Raw genomic sequence first — 20517 nt, 5'->3', positions numbered from 1 at the left:
AGAAGAATCCTTGCAGCTGCTTCTTAATAGTACAATCAAAGAATTGAGATAATAAGGATTTTAATTGTTATCTTCAGCAGCAACTTCGATGGGGCAGAGCTGCAGGATTTTTTCACCAGACTCTAAAAAGCCTGTTTTTCTGTGGTCGCTAAAAGGAAACGTCACGAGTGAGAGCCACGAAACTTCACCTCTGCCTGACTCGCTGGATGAACCTGGTGCCCGCTTCGTGCGCTCCCTCGGCGGAGGCGGGGAAAGATGGCCCCGCTCGCTGGGGCCGCCCCGCTCCCGGCCCGCCCCGGGCCCGCCCCGGCCACAGTCCGGCCGAGACATGGAGCAGCATCTCAGCTTCGGCGGCCGCCGGGCCCTGGTGACCGGGGCCGGCAAAGGTGTCCGCGGGCGGAGGGCCGGGGCGGGGGTCGGGCCGGGCCGGTCTGACGCCGTGTCCCTGCAGGGATCGGCGAGGCCGTGGCCAGGCCAGTCTGACGCCGTGTCCCTGCAGGGATCGGCCGCGCCGTGGCCGTGGCGCTGGGCAGGGCCGGGGCCCGCGTGACCGCGCTGAGCCGAACGGCGGCGGACCTGGAGAGCCTGGCGCGGGAGGTACCGGTACCGGCCCCCTCCTCCTGTCCCCTCCCGCCCCCATAACCCCGCACCGACCCCCGCCCACCGCGGCCGCCCTCGCCGCAGTGCCCGGGCATCGAGACGCTGTGCGTGGACCTGGCGGACTGGGAGGCTGTGGAGGCGGCGCTGGGCGCGGCGGGGCCGTTCGACCTGCTGGTGAACAACGCGGCCGTGGCGGAGCTGCAGCCGTTCCTGCAGGTGACGCGCTCGGCCCTGCAGCGGTGAGTGCCCGGGCCCGGCCCGCATGGCACCGCAGCTCCACGGGGAGCTCTGGGGCCGATGCCCGCCGAGGTCTCACCAAGCTCTGAACGTCAAAAACGGCGGCAGAGCTTTCCAGAAAAGGGTGGCACTAGAGGGGAAGCAGCTGGAAAGAACAAAGTCAGCAGCTGGTGTATAGACACACTGGACAGGCTGACATACACACTTTTAGCAATGCCCAGTGGTCGACTGTTACTCCGTATGTCCTTTCTCTTTACTGTCTTTTCATCCTTTACATCATCACCTTTCACCCCTTAAACAGCAAAAGGAAACAAAGCACTGGCTCTTACATCCATTTCTAAGTAGCCAGAACCTTCAGTGTCACCTCCAGAAGGGCGGGTGCACCTGCTATCCCGCTGGCAAGGCAGGAGAGTGCCTTTCTGCTCATCAGGCTCAGAGCTTCCAGTCTAGTTCCAGCTCGGTTAAATTGAAAGGCAGTTGTTGCTAAGACAACTCAGAAATAGAGACAACAAAGCCAGGTAAGGAAGTAAAAAATGGTAAGGGTGGGAAATTAAATTTGTTAACTACAATAACATGACTTCTTTATTCTCTGAAAAGGTCCATAGTTTTGTTGTGAGTATGCTTTAGGATACAGGCTATATTGACCACATTCTTCTGAGAAAATGAGTCATGCTGTGTCCATGAGTTAAAAATGATTGTTGAGAATCTACAATAAAGGTTTGCGACTAGAATGTCAAATGTATGGATACTACTAAGATCGTTCTGCAGAACTGGCAGGTGGAAGCCTAAGGAATCTTCTGTTGTGGCAAACAGAAGAAATGCTGCCTCTACCCACCTTACAGCAACTTTGCTTTGTAAATCTGCGTGAAGGGTTTGCTTGACCTAAGAGTCATCTGCCCTGGCTGAAGCCCAGGGCTCTGTTTAAACTTTGACAGAGGAATTCCATTACACTGCAGAAGAGCAGAGTCCTGTACAAAATGCACCTGATGCATGCGTGCACCTCCTCACACAGTGACAGGCTTGCAGCCAATGGATAGTTCTGGTTCACTGCTGAGATCCCACCTGACCATTCTGGCTCTCCTGACAACTTGGCATCTCTGTCCATGTCCTGGAATATCACCAGTGTTTCCAAGACAGCAGCAGCAGCACTTGCCCTCTGCTGCCTCCCAGAACAGCTCCCTGGGCTGGGCTACAACCACTTGGTAACTTAAATTTGATTTATTTGTAGGTCTCTTGATGTGAATTTTGGGGCTGTGCTTCATGTTTCCCAGGTGAGGAAGAACTGTCACTGCAGCTGCCTCCATGAATAGCAGTGATTAGACTGTTGTACATAGAGGGGTTTGTGTCTACTGTGGGGCCTGAAAGGACTGCAGTCCAAAGTCAATCCAAGAAATTACATGTACAGTCCCTTCATACTCTTGCTTTGACTCTCTTGTAAGCAGGAGGCAGTGAGGGCTTGGTTCCTCCAGATGTTTTTGTTCTTTGATCTACCATAATAGCCCAGCAAGACTCCTATGGAGTGAAATAATGATTTCTCTTGTTAGGATTCTGGCATTATTTTTTTCTCTCCTTCCCCTCCCAGATAGTTGCTCGGCAGATGATTGCACAAGGAGTGCCAGGGGCCATTGTGAATGTCTCCAGCCAGGCATCGAAGCGTGCACTGAAGGATCATGCTGTTTACTGTGAGTGTGTGCAGCTTTAGCAGTGCCCCTCTCAGGTTTGACCAGCTGGACACCCACAGTCAGCAAGCTGCCAGTTTTGGGCAGCGTGTTCCATAGCACCTCCAGACCAGGTGCTGTGCAGTTAAACATCTCCTCTTCTTCCCTGCTCATAAAGGTTCCACAAAAAGTGCTCTGGATATGCTGAGCAAAGTAATGGCAATGGAACTGGGACCCCACAAGGTAGGAGTCTGTGAGAGAAAAGTGTGAAAGCTGAACCTGAGCACAAGCACAGCAGCTGGATGAGACTTTGTTGTTCCTGGTCCCAGATTAGGGTGAACACTGTGAACCCCACCGTGGTTATGACTGACATGGGGAGAATTAACTGGAGTGACCCTCAGAAATCTGCTGCCATGATTAATCGCATTCCCCTGGGAAAGTTTGCAGGTCAGTGATGTATGTGTCCCCCCAGGCTGTGCTCTCATGTTTTCTCCAAGCCTGCCTTCTCACTGACATCACAGCTGGAAGTTGCTGATTTTTGGGCAAAGTGACAGCTCTGCTGAATGCCTTTTAGCTGAATTCCTGCAGTATTTGATCAGGACAGGGTGAGAATCAACCCTCCTCTCGCTTTTTCTACAGCCTCCTCATCCTGGGACAAGTGAAATGAACTTGCTCTATTGTTCATAAACCTGACAGAGTGTTTGCTGTCACCTAAGCGCCATTTGATCACAAGAACACTTTGATGTCCAGCTCTCAGCCACACTGTCCCAGACACTTCATCAAGCACAGTTTGAAGGCAGAAACATTTTCCAGCTCTAATTACCTGTAGATGTCAAAGGCAGACCTTTTTAAGTGCTTCTTTTTCTGATACACTTTAGGTGGGCATCATATGTTCTCTGTGTTTGATTGCAGAGGTGGATGATGTGGTGAACAGCATTCTCTTCCTGCTGAGTGACAAGAGTGCTATGACAACTGGCAGCTCACTGATGATTGACGGGGGCTTTCTTGTCTCCTAAGATGACACCTGCATTTCACACCTGGCCTCAATTTTTATATTAATACTGCCTAGATGTAAACTGGATAGAAAACAATGACTCACTTCTTGCTGAAGGGGCAGCAGGGCTGAAGACTGTATTAGAAGTGAGGCAGAAAATCAGCTTTGCAAGGCTGCTATATAATAAAGCTCACATACACCTTCATGGAGAATGTTTATTGCACCAAATAAGGTTTTATCTTGTCACTCTACATGATGATTAGAAATTGGACCTCTCTTCCAACCCTGTTCCCCCCCCACAACCCTTCAGAAGCTCTCCCTGTTCCATTCAAATCCAGAATCTGTCTGAATTTTCAGTGGGAAGGGAAAGAAGTTAGCAGACTCCTCACTGCTTCCTTTGTTGTCTTTAGTAGAAAAGAAAAAAAAAAATAGAGGCAACAACCCCAGCCCTGCTCTGCAGAGACTGGATTTTGGGGGGAGGCCCTGCTAAAGACTAATGGGGGGAAGCAGCACCATGCTGTCCTAGGGTGTGCACACACAAAAAGGCAAATGCATTGATTGCAGAGCTGTTTCACTCACAGAGTTTGGCTAGTACCCAATAAAGCACCTCATGATTCATTTTTCAGCTTCTCATTTACTCTGACCCCTTCCAGGGCTGGTTATGATTTTTCTAACAGTCTTAGGAACACTCTGCTAGAGCACCAATTTGTTAACTGTTAGCCACAGCAGGCTGGGCAAGGAGACCCTGCCATCCTCCCAGCTACTCTTGTCTTTCAGCACCATTGAAATCAGCTCCCTCCCTACTCCCACCACGATGTTCACCACCTGTTTCACCTGCAGGTTGAAAACAGGTGTTTCCAGAACAGGATGGATGTCTCAGCCCTTTCCACTTGGAGTTCAGGAGAGCCAAAACAGCTTGTTGCCTGAAGGAGCTACCTTGCCTTCCCCGCTGTACCTCCCCTGGGGGCTGTATAGTCCCCAGCTGGTCTCCTGTCCCCACTGCCCCTTCACATCAACACTGACGTTAAATCAAAGAGACATTTAAAAAACACTGACTTCGTACATGATGAAGGGCCCTACACATCCCAGCCCCCTTCAGAAACACCCAGCTTAATATGCAATCTGTCAGAGGATGACAGCATGCTGAGCCAACACCAAGGCCACAGCCCTCAAAACATGGTACACTTTTTGCCAGGCTTCTTCACAGGCGGTGGGCAGAGCACAGCCCGGATGGCTTCATCAAACACCGTCTTCAAGCCCCGCTGCGTCAGGGCAGAGCATTCGAGGTACTTTACTGACCCTGGGGAAAGAGAGCTGCTGCTCAAGCACTCCAGTTCCACCAGCACGCTCACCCGCTCCCCGCCTGCTCACGCGACTCACCGATCTCCCGAGCCATGGCCAAGCCTTGAGGATAGGTGATGGGGGCCAGTTTCTTATCACGTAACCTTTCAATGGTGTCCTTATCATCCCTCAAGTCCAGCTTGGTGCCCACCAGGATAATAGGTGTATTTGGGCAATGGTGTCGGACTTCAGGGTACCACTGAAACAGAGAGGCATGATGAGAAAAGTAGTTATATGAGTGGCCATAACCATAAGGACCCATTTCTACTGTTGGGAATGAAGAGGTTCACTACTGACATGGTGGCAACACCTGAATAGGATACTGCTCCTACAGTTCTGATATGCTCTGCAAAAAGAGACTGGTGCAGATGTAATAATGAACTCACCAAGACAGAGAATCCTGACAGACACTGCCAGCCAACACTGTGCACAGTGCTTTCCTTAACTGCATGTTAGCTTTTAAGATATCCCTTATCTTAAAACACAGATTCAGAAAGGCAATAACCTAGCCAAAGAAGTCATTAATAAAAAGCAGGCTCCACTTAAAACCTGCAGACTATGATTTTCCTTCACCAAAACATTATTGCTTGAAGTTTTGGGCTTGTAGGTGTGGTGCTGGGTGGGGCAGGGAATGTCACTGGTTCTTCCCTTATACTGTTTCACCCAGGAGGAGAATACTTTACCTTAGCTCGGACATTCTCAAAGGAGGCTGGACTCACAAGGGAGAAGCAGATCAAGAAAACATCCTGTGCAGAAAGAAGAGGGTCAGCTGTGCAGACAGAAGCAGCTAGAGTAAAGGGAGGCTGCAGAGGGAGCCTGAGAAAGGACAACCTCCTCCCACAAGCAAGGGCTGCTGTGGCCATAAGAAATTCTTCCCCATTAAGGGTGTTAAACTAATTCAGAGAGGGAAGAAATGGACCATGAGTGTGTATGATTACATCTTCTTTCACAATGCTGGGCTCTGTATGTTAAGAGCCTGAGGCCTCAAACATCTTAACAGCACTAAGGGCTTCACCAGCAGCACAGCTGCTTAGGAACTGCTACACCCAGAAACACTCCTAGGGCAGCCCAACGGGGATATGCCCTGCCGAGAGAATGGGAACATGGAACTGGCTAGGCTGCACAGCAGCCCTACAGCATTCCTTCTACTTGAGCCTCCCTAGGGCACCCGTAACTCTTCAAAGATCATCACAAAGAAAAGACTAGAACAGGACAATGTCTTAGGAGAAAATCAGCTGTGATACTTCTTAAACAACCAGAATTATGGGTGTAGCTGCAGGAACTCAGACTCTCCTCCAAGGAAGGAAGCATGCCTGTCCTTGGGAGCCTCCCCGTCCCCAGGCAGTCCAAGCCCAGCACTCACCGTCTGTGGATAGGAAAGAGGCCGCAGTCGGTCATAGTCTTCTTGCCCTGCTGTGTCCCAGAGGCCCAGGTTCACTGGCTTTCCATCTACCATCACATTGGCAGAATAATTATCAAACCTGCCAATGAGGAGTCCCAGTCAGTGACAATTTTGTGGTGACCTTCACATCTTTGTACAGAATTCAAAGGGGCAGTGAATCAGGAAAGGATACTGCAGCACAGTTCCAGTGGGGACAATCTGCTTTCCTCACACACACAGCCACAGCACCACCCTTACCTGTCAAGTTCACAGTCTGATTTGCAACAGCCACCTCCTCACACACAAACCAAACTTCTACACACACAAGCATAGAGATCAAAAAGCAACTGAAGCCCAAGCCATTACTTACACAGTGGGAATGTATTCTCCAGGAAAGGCATTTGTGGTGTAACTGATCAGCAAGCAGGTCTTCCCTACAGCTCTGCAGACGGTAAGAGTGACAAGCATAAGGAAGGGTACAACATGGAGCACTAAGGCAGTAAAACTCACTCTTCCCACACTGAAAACACATGGTTAGGTAAAAAGCTACCATATGAGGAAAACAAACCTGTTGCAGGCTGGAATCCCCCAGTTGTCACAGATATGGCCTGAACTCAAAAGGTGCACCTTGCCTGAGTGCTTCCTAACCCTGCTCTCTACCACTCCTTTTCCCTACCCATTCATCAAAACATCAGTCAAAATAATACTGGTTTCACGAACCAAGAGGGGGAATAAATTAGAGTTGTGTGCTGGGCTCAACAGATGCACAGTACTTCAGCAAAATGGATAAACAGTGAGGTTAAAAGCACACAACAGTGCAGATTTGCAAGCTTCTCAGATACAGGAATTCAGTATTAATAAACACAAAGGAGAAAAAGTAAGTATCCACAAACAAAAATGGACTTTAAAATTGACTGCAGGCAGTTTGGAAAAGATTAGTGAAAAAGGATAAAAATACCAGCTCAGGACTTTGCTGAAGGTTGGTGGGATTGGTCAGCCCGGCAGCGGCAGCTGGCAAGGGCCAGGCCAGCAATAGAATGAGCACAGGGCCTTTAACCAGCTCTGCAGATTTCCTAAGCTTCACTGTAGGAACAGAGGAGTACCAGCAGTGTGAGCTACCTTTGTATCATGGAGAAAGCTGTGTACTGCAGACAACATTCCAGAAAGAGACTGTGAGTGCCAGTGCCAGGGAAAGCTGGCTTTGAGGTGCCTGGGTGAAGCTGAACAGCCAGCAGAAATGGGTATCCCCTACCTAATTCTGCAGCCAGACTGACCTAAGAGAGGGTGTCAGAAGAGAGGAAGAGAGTTGACATCCCCTGCACACACCAGCATGACAGAAAGCACAGGGAGAACAAACCACTATTACAACTTTTCCTTTGGATTAGGTCCCCTCGGTCTGAGAAGAAAGAAGTTTTGTCATGAACCACAAGGCTGACTGGTCCAACTTTCCTCCTGAAGTGTGACTTCAGTTTCCCACCAAACAGGGACAATTGTAATTCACAAAAACCTGTGTATCTATGTGTTTCTTTCAGTCTGCACTACTGATTTAGTCTTAAGGCAAAACACAGGACGGCAAACCTTCAGCTGAGCTCCACTTACGACATCCTGAGCTCCCAGTCATTCTCCCCTCTGCAATAAGGCTGTACTTTCTCCTACTCCCTTTCAGCCTTCACAGGCTGGAACCTGGAAGGCCTCACCACAAATGTGTATTTGAGGGGATGGCATGCATGAGAAAGGGAAAGCCTAGTCCCTGCCTAAGACCAGTTCACATTTAGGTCTGAGTACCTCAGCTCCATTCTTGCTGAGGCGATCAGAAAAGTAAGCTGAAATTGTGAGGAAAAATATGCAGGATGAACTAGGAAAGTTACAAAGCAGTATAAATCTAGTGCATGCCTGCATCTTGCAGGCAGATGTGTTCCCAAAAAAGAAGGCATTAAGGAAGAGCCTTAACAAAAAAGTAAAAAGGGCCACAAGGAGCACATGGTGAAACTAGAAAGAGAAATGCATTTCACCTCGGAACAATCAATAATAGGACATACGAGACCTGCGATCATCAAGATTTTCGGAGGGCTCTGTCAGGAATCAAGTAGGTACAATGAAAAATAGCAAAATACCGGCACCCAAATGAAACAACAAGGAGACAAACGTAAAACCCAGGAGGAGGCTGTGTTTGCTACTCAGGCAGCGCCCAAGTTCACGAACCACGAAAGGAGCAGGGCAGGGTTGCGGGGCCGCCGCAAGGCCCCCCGCTCCCGCCGGGACGCCCCGGCAGCCCCGCTCCCGCCGGCCCCGGCCCCGCCCGAGCCAGGCCCCGGTGGAGCCAGGCCGAGCGAGCCTCGCCGCCCGGCGCGGAGCCTGCCGCCGGCGGAGCGGCTCTGCCGGGCGCTGCCCCGGGCCAGCCCGCCCTCCCTCGTCCCCTCGGCGCCGCCCGGTGCGGGGCTGCGGGCCCGGGGCGCGGCCCCTCCCGCACTCACCCGTCGCCCACCACCACACACTTGATCGCCTGCATCTGCCCGCGATGGCGGCGCCGCGACTGCGCCGCAGTGACCGCCCGCGGGGTGGGGCGGACCGAGCCGAGCGCCGAGCGCCGAGCCGAGCACCGGGCAGGGCCGAGCCGAGCACCGAGCCGAGCACCGGGCAGGTCCCGCCGGCTCCGCCCCCGCCGCTCGCGCGGGGCCGGCTCGGCTCCGCCGCGGGCGCGGGGGAAGCGGCGGCCCCGCCCCGCCAGGAGCGGCGGGCGCTGCTTGGGCCCGGCCAGCGCACCGGGGCCCGCCGGCTCAGGGACAAAGCTTAAACCTGGTTCCGTTGTAGCTGCATAGCTCCGCGCCATCGGCCCAGAGCTGCCGAGGAACAGAGACGGGGCAGGGAAACCCTGCAGGAAGATGGCTTTTGGCTTCCCCCACCTCCCCTGCCAGCAAAAGAGATGCCCACAGCAGCGGCCCTGTCTGCAAACGACAGCCTTTGCTTTTCCCTTATCTGTGGGTCTGCCCACCAGCCACAAACTAAGTGGTTATTGACACAGGTTCTCTTGGTTATGACTAGGGAACAGTTTTCCAGCTTCTTTGCTTTTATCTTAGTCCTGAACCGAAACCATCCCCATCTCATCCACCTGTAACAGCCGTTTAGCTGCAGGACAGGCTGACAGGGTCTTCAGGACAGCAACACGGCAGAGGGCCCCACCCTGCACATCAGCCAAACATCCACTGTGCCACTGTCCAGTGCTAATGGCAAAATGCAAAAGTTCTTTATTAAGCAGAGCAAGTAAAGAACCCAGTATAAAAATTGAACACAAAGCAACCAGTCCACACAGAAACTTTCGTTTTCCAGGTGTCTCTTAAAAATATGTACTCTAAGGTATGTTCCCATCCAAGACTCACAGGAAGGATTCCTTCAAGGCTCAATATTGCTGTCCTGACAACAGCTCCTGCTTTCTCCAGTTCAGGCTCTAGCAACCCTTCACTTTCTCCAGGCCATGCAAGGACTTGCACTGTCTGTAGAGGAACCACCTTCTTCCCTTGTGCTCTTAGAAGCAATTCCCCAGTGTCACACCAGAAGCATCGCTCCTCTCCAGGTTAAGGCCACAGCACTCAGTTCCAGGAGCCTGAGAAGCCAGGAGAACAGTTCTGCCATTTGCCATAGTGCAATACTGGCCACAAAATCTTCAGCTAAGGGCTGCAGCTCACAGTGAAGAAGCACAATCGCCTGCTCACCTTTCCCTGCCACTCACTCTTGCAGAAGTAGAACCACTGCCAAAGCCCAGCTGTCCCACGGGGACATGGACAGCACTGCACCCAAGCCCCTTGGTGCACCCAGTTCTGTCTATGCCAATGTGTTTCTACAGCCCACCAATATGGCCAGAGCCACAGAGGGTAAACAAGCAGAGAGGGCCCCATCAGACTCTGCTTCTGTCTGTAAACACTGGGTAAAAAAGCACAAGTGGGTAATATCTGGTGTTTCCAGCAGTTTCAGGATTCCATCAGCAAGGCAAATTGCTGCAGCCCACAGCAAACTGTGAACACTCCTGTAAACACTCCTGTCACTTTTTCTCACGTTTCTCTGTGAACAGCCTGGCATCCAAACAAATGCTGCAGCAGGACCTTGCCAGGGAACACAGAAACCTCCCAGTAACCTCCTGCACCAATAGGCTGTGGCAGTGCAGGGGAGGGGGCTCAACATCATGGACTCAGAGCCACAGGCCCAGACGGTTGTTTCTTCCTCTCCTTCATGCTGTCAGGAGGAAGATTTTTGAACAGCAAGAGCATTTGACTATTTGCAAGCCTTTGTATCACCCCACTCTTGACAGAACTGTCCATTTAGGAAGAAGGAGTTGTACCTGAATTCTCACCCTTTCTCAGACTGCAAGCAGGTATTTGGACCCTTTAAGTCACAGTCTCACTTCCTAGAACTGTGGGTTCCCAAGGGAGATCCCTGCACATATGCCATGATGGCATTCTGCAAGAAACTTGCTCGCTGGGCCTCCTCTTCCCTCATCCTGGAGATCTCAGCCTCCTTCATTCTCAGCTTCTCCAGCAGCAAAGAGATCTCACCCTCCTTGTCCAGCAGTGCTTCACGGTGATTACTGGATAGGGCTGTGAAAAAGCAGCATTAGTAAAGAAAATCAAGGTATCCCTGATAAAAACAGGAGCAGGCCAAAGGCAATGAAGTGCTACAGCCGGCTAGCACACAAGAGGAGCAGCATGAGACAATATGAGAGGTTTTGCAAAGGCAGCAGGCACGCTTCACTACGCAGGAAATCCAAATTTTGCCTGCTACGCAGCTTTGGGTGGTCATCTGAGTCTTGGTCTCTACAAAATGAGGACAGGAATCCCTGTAAATACACATGGGTGGAGAGTACAACTCATAGGTGTACTCACAGGCAGGAAGCACAGCTGAGTTCCAGGCCCAATACAGGGTAACTCAGAGTTACCATTTGAGAAGCAGGAAAGGACCCCTCACCTTTCAGCTGTCTTTCCAGAGCTGCAATCTTCTCTCTCAGCCCATCCTGGGCTGTGCGTTCAGCCTCCAGGTGCCCAATCTGTTCTTGTAATTCCACTTTCACCTTATTTAGCTCTGTCACTTTCTCCTCTTCCTTCCTGTCCACGTGCTGACACACAAAGACAAATCCATGAACAACCAAACAACTTCAGCAACTTGTTCTGGCCCTGCGGTGACTATCTCTACTCCACTCCAAACTACCTGCTGAAGTTCCTCCAGCCTCCTCTTGAGTCCATCAGCATACAGGCTCAACTGTTTGGCTTTAGCTTGGGCCTCAGCAACCATTTCCTTTTGCTTAAGGCAGCAGTTCTGAGCTTCATCCCTTGACTCAGTCATCAGCCGCAGCTTCTCTTCTAGGTGTTCTAGGCGTTGCTGCTGTAAGACACAAAGGAAAATGAATATTAAACAGTCCCACTTCATTCCTGTGAAGAGATTCTCCCCTCTCTGTTTCTAATACAGTGAACCCTTTATTGAGTCAACTGGCACTGACAAGCAGAGGACACAGTCCTGCTCCTTGCACTCAGGAGTGACTCCAAGCTCCTTCCTCTTGCCAGGGTGGCTGGCAGAGGACAAAACACTCAGCTGAGAAACAGAGACAGGTCCTTGGCAGATGCACTGATGTCATAGCCAGTATTTACAGCCAATGCTCCACCTTCACTTCCTCCATCCCTCAAATGGCTCTGCAGCACCACTGCATGCAACCCAGCAACTGCTGGATCCCATATGTCAGATTTCTATGTCTGTAATTCAATGAAGCATTTTCTTTTGTGATGCTACAAATAAGTAAATATTCTAATAGTTTTTGTGTATTTTCCTCATCGCTTGTTCTGTTTCACTATTAATATAGTGAATATTAATAGTTAATATAGTGAATACTCATTAATATGAATATCCTATAATACAGGATATTAACTTAATTGACATTTTCACAGAGTTCAATACGACAGTGACTTTATTTACCTAGTAGCAGTAGCCACCTAAAGAAATTTCTCAGTGTTAGAGGAACAGGAGCACCCCATTAAAGTTGTCATTTAAAAGAAGGATCAACATCTGGGTGTTGGCTTCAGATGTTGGCAACTTAAACTGAATCTGCCATGACAATATTGACATCAGTTCTGTTAGTACTGAAGACAGGTCAAATTAGACTTTTCAGGGCTCCCTCCTCAGCAATCACACCATTTGTGGGTCAGTAAAACCCAGAGAGCAGTGAGTTAGCAGCTCCCCAGGACTAAGACTTAGCCTGGGTAGCCAAACCACTTGGTTCCCACAGCCAGGTCTGTCCTTACCTCCTCCAGGCGTGCCTGACTCCGCACTTTTATCAACTCCTCCTCTGCCCGTCCTCGCTCAGCTAGTGCAGCTGCTTTGGCTTGGCTCAGCTCCTGCCACAGGAACACGGAAAATCATTGCAGACAGAGAAGCTGCATTGCTGCCACACTGACCAGGAAACACGAGCAGCTTCCAGTCGCAGGCTATAAAATGACACAGCTCTCCTCACTCAGGGGCAGCAAAAGCAAACAAAGATACAAACCCTTCCTCAGTTCAAGACTGCTATCTAGGTTCAATGTGAATTTCAGTTATATGAGGGCACGTATTGGTTAAACCTTTCCAAAAAAGGGAATAGGAAAGAGCACTGCTGGATGTAGCTGGGGAAATAGATATGGATGAACATGCTACACTACTCGTAACAACATGAGAATCCTGTAAAGTCAAATCTTAGTAAGACTCTAACCATGTTCAATGGAATCCTCATTTTTGTCCAATCTGAATTTACAAGTTTCTCCTCGGAACCTTCTTTCTTAGTCCAAAGCAGTAAAAGTAATTTTAGCTGGTATACTGCTGTTTTCTGTTCCCCTTACAGCACATGACAATCTTTACAAAGGTCTACAGTCAGAGACTCCACAAAGGTTTCCTGAGTGTTCAAATGTGCCCAGAGCACTTTTTCTCACCTCGTCCAGAGATATCCTGATGGCCTCCAGCCTCTGGATCCTGTCGTGCATGGAACGTTCACTGGCCTCCATCTGCTGTGCCACACGATCCACCTGCAAAGCAGCAGAAACCAGCAAGTGACAGAAAACCATTCCACCTCCAGGCAAAGCAAGCAGCAAGACTACTCATCATGATAGTGAAGCATCCTCTCACTGACCCACCTACCAGCAAAGAAAAATTCTTACCTCCCCCAGAACTCCACCAGGAAACAGTACTACAGATGGAATCTGCCCTCTAGAAACTAGGAATTTTTTGACAGAGACCCCTCCCAGGCCACAAGGAGGGAGTCCAAGCTCTCGTCAAGTGATACAAAACACAACAGATTCATTTTTTAGCTGTAATGTTGGTAAAATCTTCCTGGCCTGTGACTTTTCTTAGAAGATTTCAATATCTTCAGAGAAATCTATTAGTATAATTTTATTTTGGAGAGATTTCAAACCTCAGTAACACTGCAAAGATAATTGGTTGCAGTCTGTTGGCCTGTCCACACTCAGACACAACCCCCTTTGAAACATAACAGAGAAGGAACTAGCATGCTGAGCCCTGTTAAAGGACTGCTTGTGTATAAGCAATTAAAACATTCAAATGTATTTATTTCAGAAGCTGGAAAAAAATCCTCATTTGTAATTACCTCTGTACACAGACCAACACAAAGGCCAGCCTCCCAGCCTCTCTTGTAGCATCACATACCACTCTGGCCCATACTCTTGAAAGCTAGAAAATCTTACTAGCTGGTAGAAAGTTTTGTGATCTCTTCAGTCAGGCTTTGCTTGAAGAAATGACCCATTATTCTCACAATAAATCTGAGGCCACTAAGTTCTAAACTTTTTTAAGAGCACATTACAGCAAACAACGACCTCCACTGGTCATGTATGTCAGGACCAAAGAAAGACTAACCAGGATGCTGCAGAAACCCCACTCTTACCTCTTTTACCCGAAGGGATTCCATGTCTTCAAGGCTTTGTTTAAATCTTCTTTTCTCCATTTCCAGACGTTCTGCAGATTAAAAGCAGGCATATCACAACTCTGGCATGCCTGCCACACAGCTGTATTCATACTTTTTCACACTCTGGCAACCCTTTCTCCTCGGCTGCCTGTGAAGGAACAATGATCCCAATCACAGGTGTCCCCAAACTGTTTCTACTCCCCCACTCACCTTCAGCCTCCACAGCCCGCAGCTTCAGCTCTGCTGTTGTGTTGGTCAAGTCTTGTTTCACCTGGAACAGCTGATCCTGCTGAACTTTGCACTTCCTCTCCAACTCATCCACCTACATAAGGAAGTTACCACCACAAAGGTTTTTCTTTTCCTATTAGCACAAAAAGTTGGCTGTACAGGACAATGAAGTGACACCCAACCAAGGATCAAAGCAGAGACCATAACATCTACGGAGCAAATGTTATACATGCTCAATTGCCACTTCTCAAACTTGGACTTGGTTTCCTACCTGATTTCTCAGCAGCAGGTTTTTCTCACTGGCAGCAGACAAGTCATGCAAAAGTTTGCTTTCCCGATCAGCACCTTCCTGCAAACAGAACCAAAATTAAAAACCTGTACTCCCCCTAGTTCTTGCACTACCAGCCTGTGCCAACCAACATCACACCCAGCTAAGTCCAACCTACACCATAAATAACAGGGCTCCTCATCACACCTGGCAACTATCTATCTAATTTACACAAGAATTTTTGTCATGGTGGCTTTAGCTAAGCAGTAATGGTAAAAATCATGCTTGACTATTGCATCCAGCATCCCCCAAATCTACACAAACCAGATATGACCTATAGCCCTGCTCCCAAACATAACTAGGACGTATCCAGCTCACCTGCTTTTGTTGCTGGAGCTCCCTGAAGTGGGACTCAGCCACAGAGTTTTGTTCCTGTTTCATGGCACTCAGCAGCTCTCCCAATGTGTGCACCTTCTGCTCAGACAGAGTCAGGGCAGCTTCAGTCATCTGCAGCCTATAAAGAAAATCACTTTATGAAGCCTTTTCCAAGGCAGACACTGCAGCAAGCTCTCTATGGCACCTGGTACAAGGTGCTAATGTCCATCTTGCAGTAGGTGAAATCAGGCTACCCAAATGAGGCATTTTTTGCTTCTGGGAAAAGGACACCACGGACCTCTGTACACAGCAGCACTGCAGTGACCTGGGACTTCTGAGGGCCCAGTGTGCTAGTGCCCACTGCATTAGCCCTGCACTGTCCTCCATGAGCCAATTTCCCTGCCCAGACCCCTCCAGGATTTGCCTGCTCCCACAGAAAGCCGGCTATTTTGCATCACTGCAAAGTTGTTTACAATTAGAGACAGGATTTTAAATGTGAGTAGCAGAAGCAATTTACTTGTTCTGTCCAAGAGGGACATGTCCACATCACTGCATGGCATGAAACACTGCCTTTACCTGGCAGAATTAAACTAGGCAGGCTCAGCAGTGTTTGAAGTCAAACCACGGCCATGTGCATATGGCTCTGCATAATCTAACACTTCTTTTGAGCACCTCTTCCTCACCGTTCCCAAGCCAGGCTCCTCCATACCTGCAGTGGTTCCCAGAGAACACCATCAGCTGCCAGAGGATACAGGCAGAGATTCCTGCCAGGCTGTAAACCATGCAAGGAACATGTCCCCATCCCATCTGCACAGTCCTTCTTCTTTCTTCCCACCTTCTGTAATTCACTTGCTTTTACACCAATGTAGTAATTTTACTTAAAAGCAAGCTAAGTATCTAGTGTGGCAAACTCAAAGGCTTGATCTGACTGTAATTTCTGGATATTACTGCAGAACTAACCAAAATAGTAATCCAGCTACCCTACAAGATTATCCCCTTTCTTAGAAGCTCTGCTTGGCACTGCTTATACAGCACAAACAGTGGGAAGACAAAGGTTTTCCTGCTCCATACTTGGTTTTCAGTGAATTCATAATGGAGTACTGCTCATCCAATGCTTCCTGCAGCTGGCTGACTCGTGCTGCAGACATTCTGCATTTGGGAGGAAAAAAAAGGAAAAAAAAGGTGGGTAATTTCTGACAGGAAATGGAGAGTGCTCAATTCTGCCATCAAAGAGAAGAAAACATTTAGAATCTAACTCACTTCTCACTCCTGGCTCTTTCTTCTTTCTGCTTGTCTACAGTATCCACAAAATCCATGAACTGTGAGCAAGGCAAAATTCAGTGAGAAAATTAACAGCATCAGCTACAAATCCTTACATTTCTCATCTTTCTCTTCCCAGCAACACCTGAAGACATGTCAAGCCACTCTACCAGAAGCAAAGTGGAAGTCTGATTAGTTTATTAGCACATCTGAATAGGGTCATCAGCTACAGGGACTCTGCATCCCAAGGTGTCAAATGGAAAAACAGATCTCTAAGTTTACACCACTTGGAAAATATCAAATTGCAAAAGAAGGAACGAAAGCACAAATAACCAAAACTCCTCCAGAACCCAGAGTAAATATGTTCGGCAGGGATGTCCATACTCACACTGTCACTCGAATAACCCAGCTCAGAGGACTGAGCCTCAATGTACTAAATCATGCTGTGTGCCTGCCCATAAAAATGCACGCGCAACTTCAGGTGCACAATAATAATGCCACTGAGCGTTCTGGGGGGCCTCAAGGGAAAGCAAAGGATTCCAGGTACCCCATTTGAACTGCCAACATCTGCTGACCTGCTTGTTCTTCTCGTCCTTCAGACTCAAAACCTCCTTGCTGAGGATGTTCACTTGGTTCTGGGCCTCGCTCAGGATAGTCTCACGGTCTTGGTTGTGATCCAAGGCTTGTTCTGATGCAGACAGAGCAGGAGAACACGCATAAGCTTCTAAAGCAACAGAACAGCAAGCACTGCTGAAAGAGACAGCACTCAGGATGACCACTGGATATCAGAAACACCAGGACAGTTGCCCTTCTCAGGCTGGCCCATGTAGAGATAGTCCCACCATACATCACAAGGTGGGAAGGGATCAAAGAGAGCAGTGTGTGTGGGGTAATCAACTCCTTAGCCTCAGGAAAACTCTTAACTCTGCTGTGGGCAGGACAATGACACAGGATGTGCTGCATAAGCCACATCAAAACTTGGCTCATCAGAGGCAAACTATGAGCAAGTCTCAAAGTCTCAGGTTCTCCCATATTCACATGGCACATCAATCTCTAATAACTCAATCCAATTTTTTTTTTTTTTTTTTGCTTTTGCCAGTCAAAGTGACACTTCCAGCTTGATTAGCCCTCACTAAAGGACAAGAGAAGGTGACACAGGGCACTGTGGAAATGCTATTGAGAAAGGGAGGGAGAGAGGGTTAGCTCTCTTCTGGAGCAGCAAGTGCCCTATATCCCCCTAGTGCTGGACTGGGAAAGAAGTTAAGTATTTCATTACTGTACACACATCACACTTACCCACAGCTTTCAGGATGTCACCAGGAACGTTGTTCCCTGCCAGCTCCAGTCTCTTCAGGGTCTTGTTGCTATGCAAGCAGTTCAGCAATGCTCGGCCACCCAGAAGCCCAATGTTATTCCATCGCAAATCTACACAGAAATCAAACTTTCACCGTGGCAGTCACATCTGCTGAGATCCCAGATGGTCCTAGCAAAAACACAGGTGAATACTGTGGCCCCTTTCAAGATGAATGAGAGGGAGAAAAAGTGACAAAGCAGGAAAGGCAAGGATAAATCTTTATTAAACTGCAGGAAGCCATGACAGTTACAAGTCTGCGTCTCACATTTGGCTCTCACGAGCCTTCCTTCCACAGACAGAATCCGTGGATGAGAAAGAATCAGCGACAACAGCCACATTCTCCTGAAATTCCAGCAAAATTCCATATAAGGACAAAGTGAGTGTGAATTAAGTATCAAGAATCTGTCATGCGGCATTCCACAAATAGGAATGAAAACACTTCTTCCTCCACTCAAGACTGTTCTGCCCCAAGTACTCTGTTTTTCATCTGTAGGTTTGGTTCCAGAGATGCCAGTTTCATCTGCATTCAAAGGCCATGGGGCTGTGACCACTCCCTGCACAAAGCCATCAAAGCACTCCAGACTGACAGGAACTGGGAATGACACCAACCAGTTGGAAGAAATTGAGGCAAGAAACCTGAAGGCACATGTGCGTTTGCATGCATATATGTATACATGGGCAAAGAACTCTTACCCAGCTCCTGAAGACTGGTATTTTGTGTCAGTGCCATGGCCAGCTCTCCAGCCCCTTGATGGTTAATCTGGTTATTGCGCAGATCCAGACGTTGAAGAAAGTTGTTTGCTCTCAGTCCTTGGCAGAAAAAGGAGAAGCCCTCCTCCCACATGCCGAGGCTGTTCCATTCTAAGGTCAGGCTAGGGAAATCAGGCAGGATTGGTGTTTGTGGAGTCAATGGACAGCTGTGAGAACTTGAACGACACGCGGATCACGGCACACCCGGTCACACACCCAGCTCTGGGAGCAGACTCGGCTTCAGAGAGCAGGATGCTGCCAGGGCCCAGCATCCTCCAAAAGAGCACCTCCAGGTTTCGTGCCTTTGCCCATCCCACCCCTCACAATAAATTGCACCACTTGGCATTCCTCCCACCCCAATAAAAAACACCCTCAACCCCTTTCAAATCTTGGGCTCCATCTGGCAGGAATAGCACAAAGAGAGGTAGATACATTTTTTTACCTCCTGATGGATTTGTTCTGCCTAAGAAGTTTTCCCAAAGCCTCAGCTCCCGTGGTTCGCAGGTTATTTCCCTGAAACAGAAGCTCAGGTGATCAGCTAAGCCTCTCCCAGTCCACCTAGACCACAAACACCACCAGACACATCCCAGCTATAACGCAAATTTCAGCTGGGCAAAAATGGTCCAATCAACATTTGTTTCACGTATCGATCAGGCTTCCACAAAATGAGAAACCCTGGAGGAACAGTGGATCCATATACATCACTGGTCTTATGAGGGTACCATGACTGAGAGCTTGCAAAAATCACAGAATAGCACAGGATCAGCATGGACCACGACGAGGTGGAAAACAGCAATTCCAGATAAACATAACTATTTTAACACACTTCATTAAGAAGGACTCTGTTAATACTAGCACAAATGAGTAAGAAAGTTATGATGCAGTTTGTGACTGTGGAAATAGCTGTATGCCAAGGGAATACAGACAGAAAGTCACTCTCAGTAGAGAAACAATCACATCTGAAGGCAGATGCTTAGTTAAAGCACACGCTAGTCAAAAGAAAGAAACACAAGTAGAACAGCTCGTAACTCACTGATCAATACAGAAATCCCAAAAAATCCTACATATGCCTGATCTGCCCAAGCAGCAACTGACAAAAGGTACATAGCAATAGCTTCCTATAAAAATAGAGTAACTGAATAAAAGTGGATAAAGATGACCTGCAAAGTAACTTCGGAAAATTGTGACATGGTGTTAACGAGTCAAGGAATGAGTCACTTGAAAACAAAAAACTTACAGAAGTATGCATCTTGTTGAACAATCCTGCACCAGGACTGTCCAGTTCTCTTTCTCATTAAGCCTGTGCTTTTTCCTTCTCCACCATAGAATACTGTTAATTCTTTTCAGACTCACCTTCAGATCCAAAGATTTGACTGTGGTGTTGGTGCAAAGACCATTCAACAAAAGTCTTACACCTGAGCAGAAAAAAAAAAAAAAAACAAACCCTGTTTATTTCATCTGCGAAACTCTCTGCCTAAACCAGCTATCACCTCAGGGTATCACTCTGTTAAACAGCCAGCTCAGGAGACGTGGCTGCCATAAACAAATTATTTGATAAAGTGCCACTGCTGCTGGAAAGCTTGAGTCTGAGCTTTCAGGGCAGGAGAGTGTTTATATATTCTCAAAAAGGTGTCGGGGCAGAGAACTACCTGTCAGCTTGTACATCTACCCGACTCAACCCTGAAAAATCCCCAAGTCTAGAGAGGCTCTGCGGGCTCGGACGGGCTGCCCACGGAGCCCCCTCTCACTGCGGGCCACTTTAACCGGCCGCACCGTCCCGTCCGTCGGCGGCCAACAGAGGCAGAGCTGCCCTCGCCGGCGGAGGGAGACCCGAGGGTGCGTGCCCGCCGCACGGCCACGCACCGGGCACCTCGGCCGGCCTCCCGCCCCGCGCCACAGGGAGAGCGGCCCCGCCGCACCTTCCTCGCTCAGGCCGCAGTCGCCGAGCGCCAGCGCGGCCAAGGGCGCAGCCCCGGGCAGCAGCCGGCCCAGCGCGCTGCACGTGGGCAGCGAGAGGCTCTGCGCCGCCAGGTCCAGGCGGCCCCCGCCGGGCCCCCGCAGCCGCCGCAGCACGGCCTCCTGCGGGGCCGCGCCCGCCGCCGCGCACAGCCGCGCGTACTCGCGCCCGAGCTGCTCCATGGCCG

General features: G+C 49.2%; 3 protein-coding genes across 5 annotated transcripts; 1 reads left to right on the top strand and 2 right to left on the bottom strand.

Annotated features, from left to right (window-relative positions):
* Positions 1-73: 73 nt before the first annotated feature.
* DCXR (dicarbonyl and L-xylulose reductase) lies at positions 74-3694 on the top strand. Its single transcript, XM_074555309.1, has 8 exons — positions 74-386; positions 500-597; positions 685-839; positions 2066-2108; positions 2420-2519; positions 2674-2738; positions 2825-2942; positions 3408-3694. The coding sequence occupies exons 1-8, from the start codon at positions 89-91 to the stop codon at positions 3509-3511; spliced, it is 981 nt and encodes a 326-aa protein (XP_074411410.1). The 5' UTR covers positions 74-88; the 3' UTR covers positions 3512-3694.
* Positions 3687-8904, bottom strand: RAC3 (Rac family small GTPase 3). Its single transcript, XM_005495662.4, has 6 exons — positions 8686-8904; positions 6582-6653; positions 6194-6311; positions 5514-5576; positions 4870-5029; positions 3687-4789 (listed from the first exon to the last, which is right to left on the bottom strand). Exons 1-6 carry the CDS (start codon positions 8718-8720, stop codon positions 4659-4661), a joined length of 579 nt encoding a protein of 192 aa, XP_005495719.1. The 5' UTR covers positions 8721-8904; the 3' UTR covers positions 3687-4658.
* A 521-nt stretch (positions 8905-9425) lies between these two features.
* Positions 9426-20512, bottom strand: LRRC45 (leucine rich repeat containing 45). 3 transcript variants are annotated; one of them, XR_003382190.2, is made up of 18 exons: positions 20293-20512; positions 19727-19788; positions 18816-18886; positions 18317-18495; positions 17566-17694; positions 16845-16957; positions 16270-16328; positions 16081-16158; positions 15013-15148; positions 14638-14715; positions 14349-14460; positions 14118-14188; positions 13153-13245; positions 12493-12585; positions 11408-11581; positions 11168-11315; positions 10545-10800; positions 9426-9812 (listed from the first exon to the last, which is right to left on the bottom strand). XR_003382190.2 is itself a non-coding variant. In XM_005495658.4 (17 exons), the coding sequence occupies exons 1-17, from the start codon at positions 20510-20512 to the stop codon at positions 10604-10606; spliced, it is 2013 nt and encodes a 670-aa protein (XP_005495715.1). In that variant the 3' UTR covers positions 9426-10603. The 3 variants fall into 3 exon arrangements, 2 of the variants coding, with proteins under 2 accessions (XP_005495715.1, XP_026654100.1); XM_005495658.4 differs by having other exon boundaries at positions 9426-10800; XM_026798299.2 differs by having other exon boundaries at positions 9426-10800; positions 11408-11578.
* Positions 20513-20517: the final 5 nt, after the last annotated feature.

The sequence above is a fragment of the Zonotrichia albicollis genome, chromosome 19 (assembly GCF_047830755.1).
Source record: "Zonotrichia albicollis isolate bZonAlb1 chromosome 19, bZonAlb1.hap1, whole genome shotgun sequence".
Taxonomy (NCBI): domain Eukaryota; kingdom Metazoa; phylum Chordata; class Aves; order Passeriformes; family Passerellidae; genus Zonotrichia; species Zonotrichia albicollis.
Note: the sequence above shows the minus strand (reverse complement) of the source record. Positions and strands in the feature narration are given on the sequence as shown.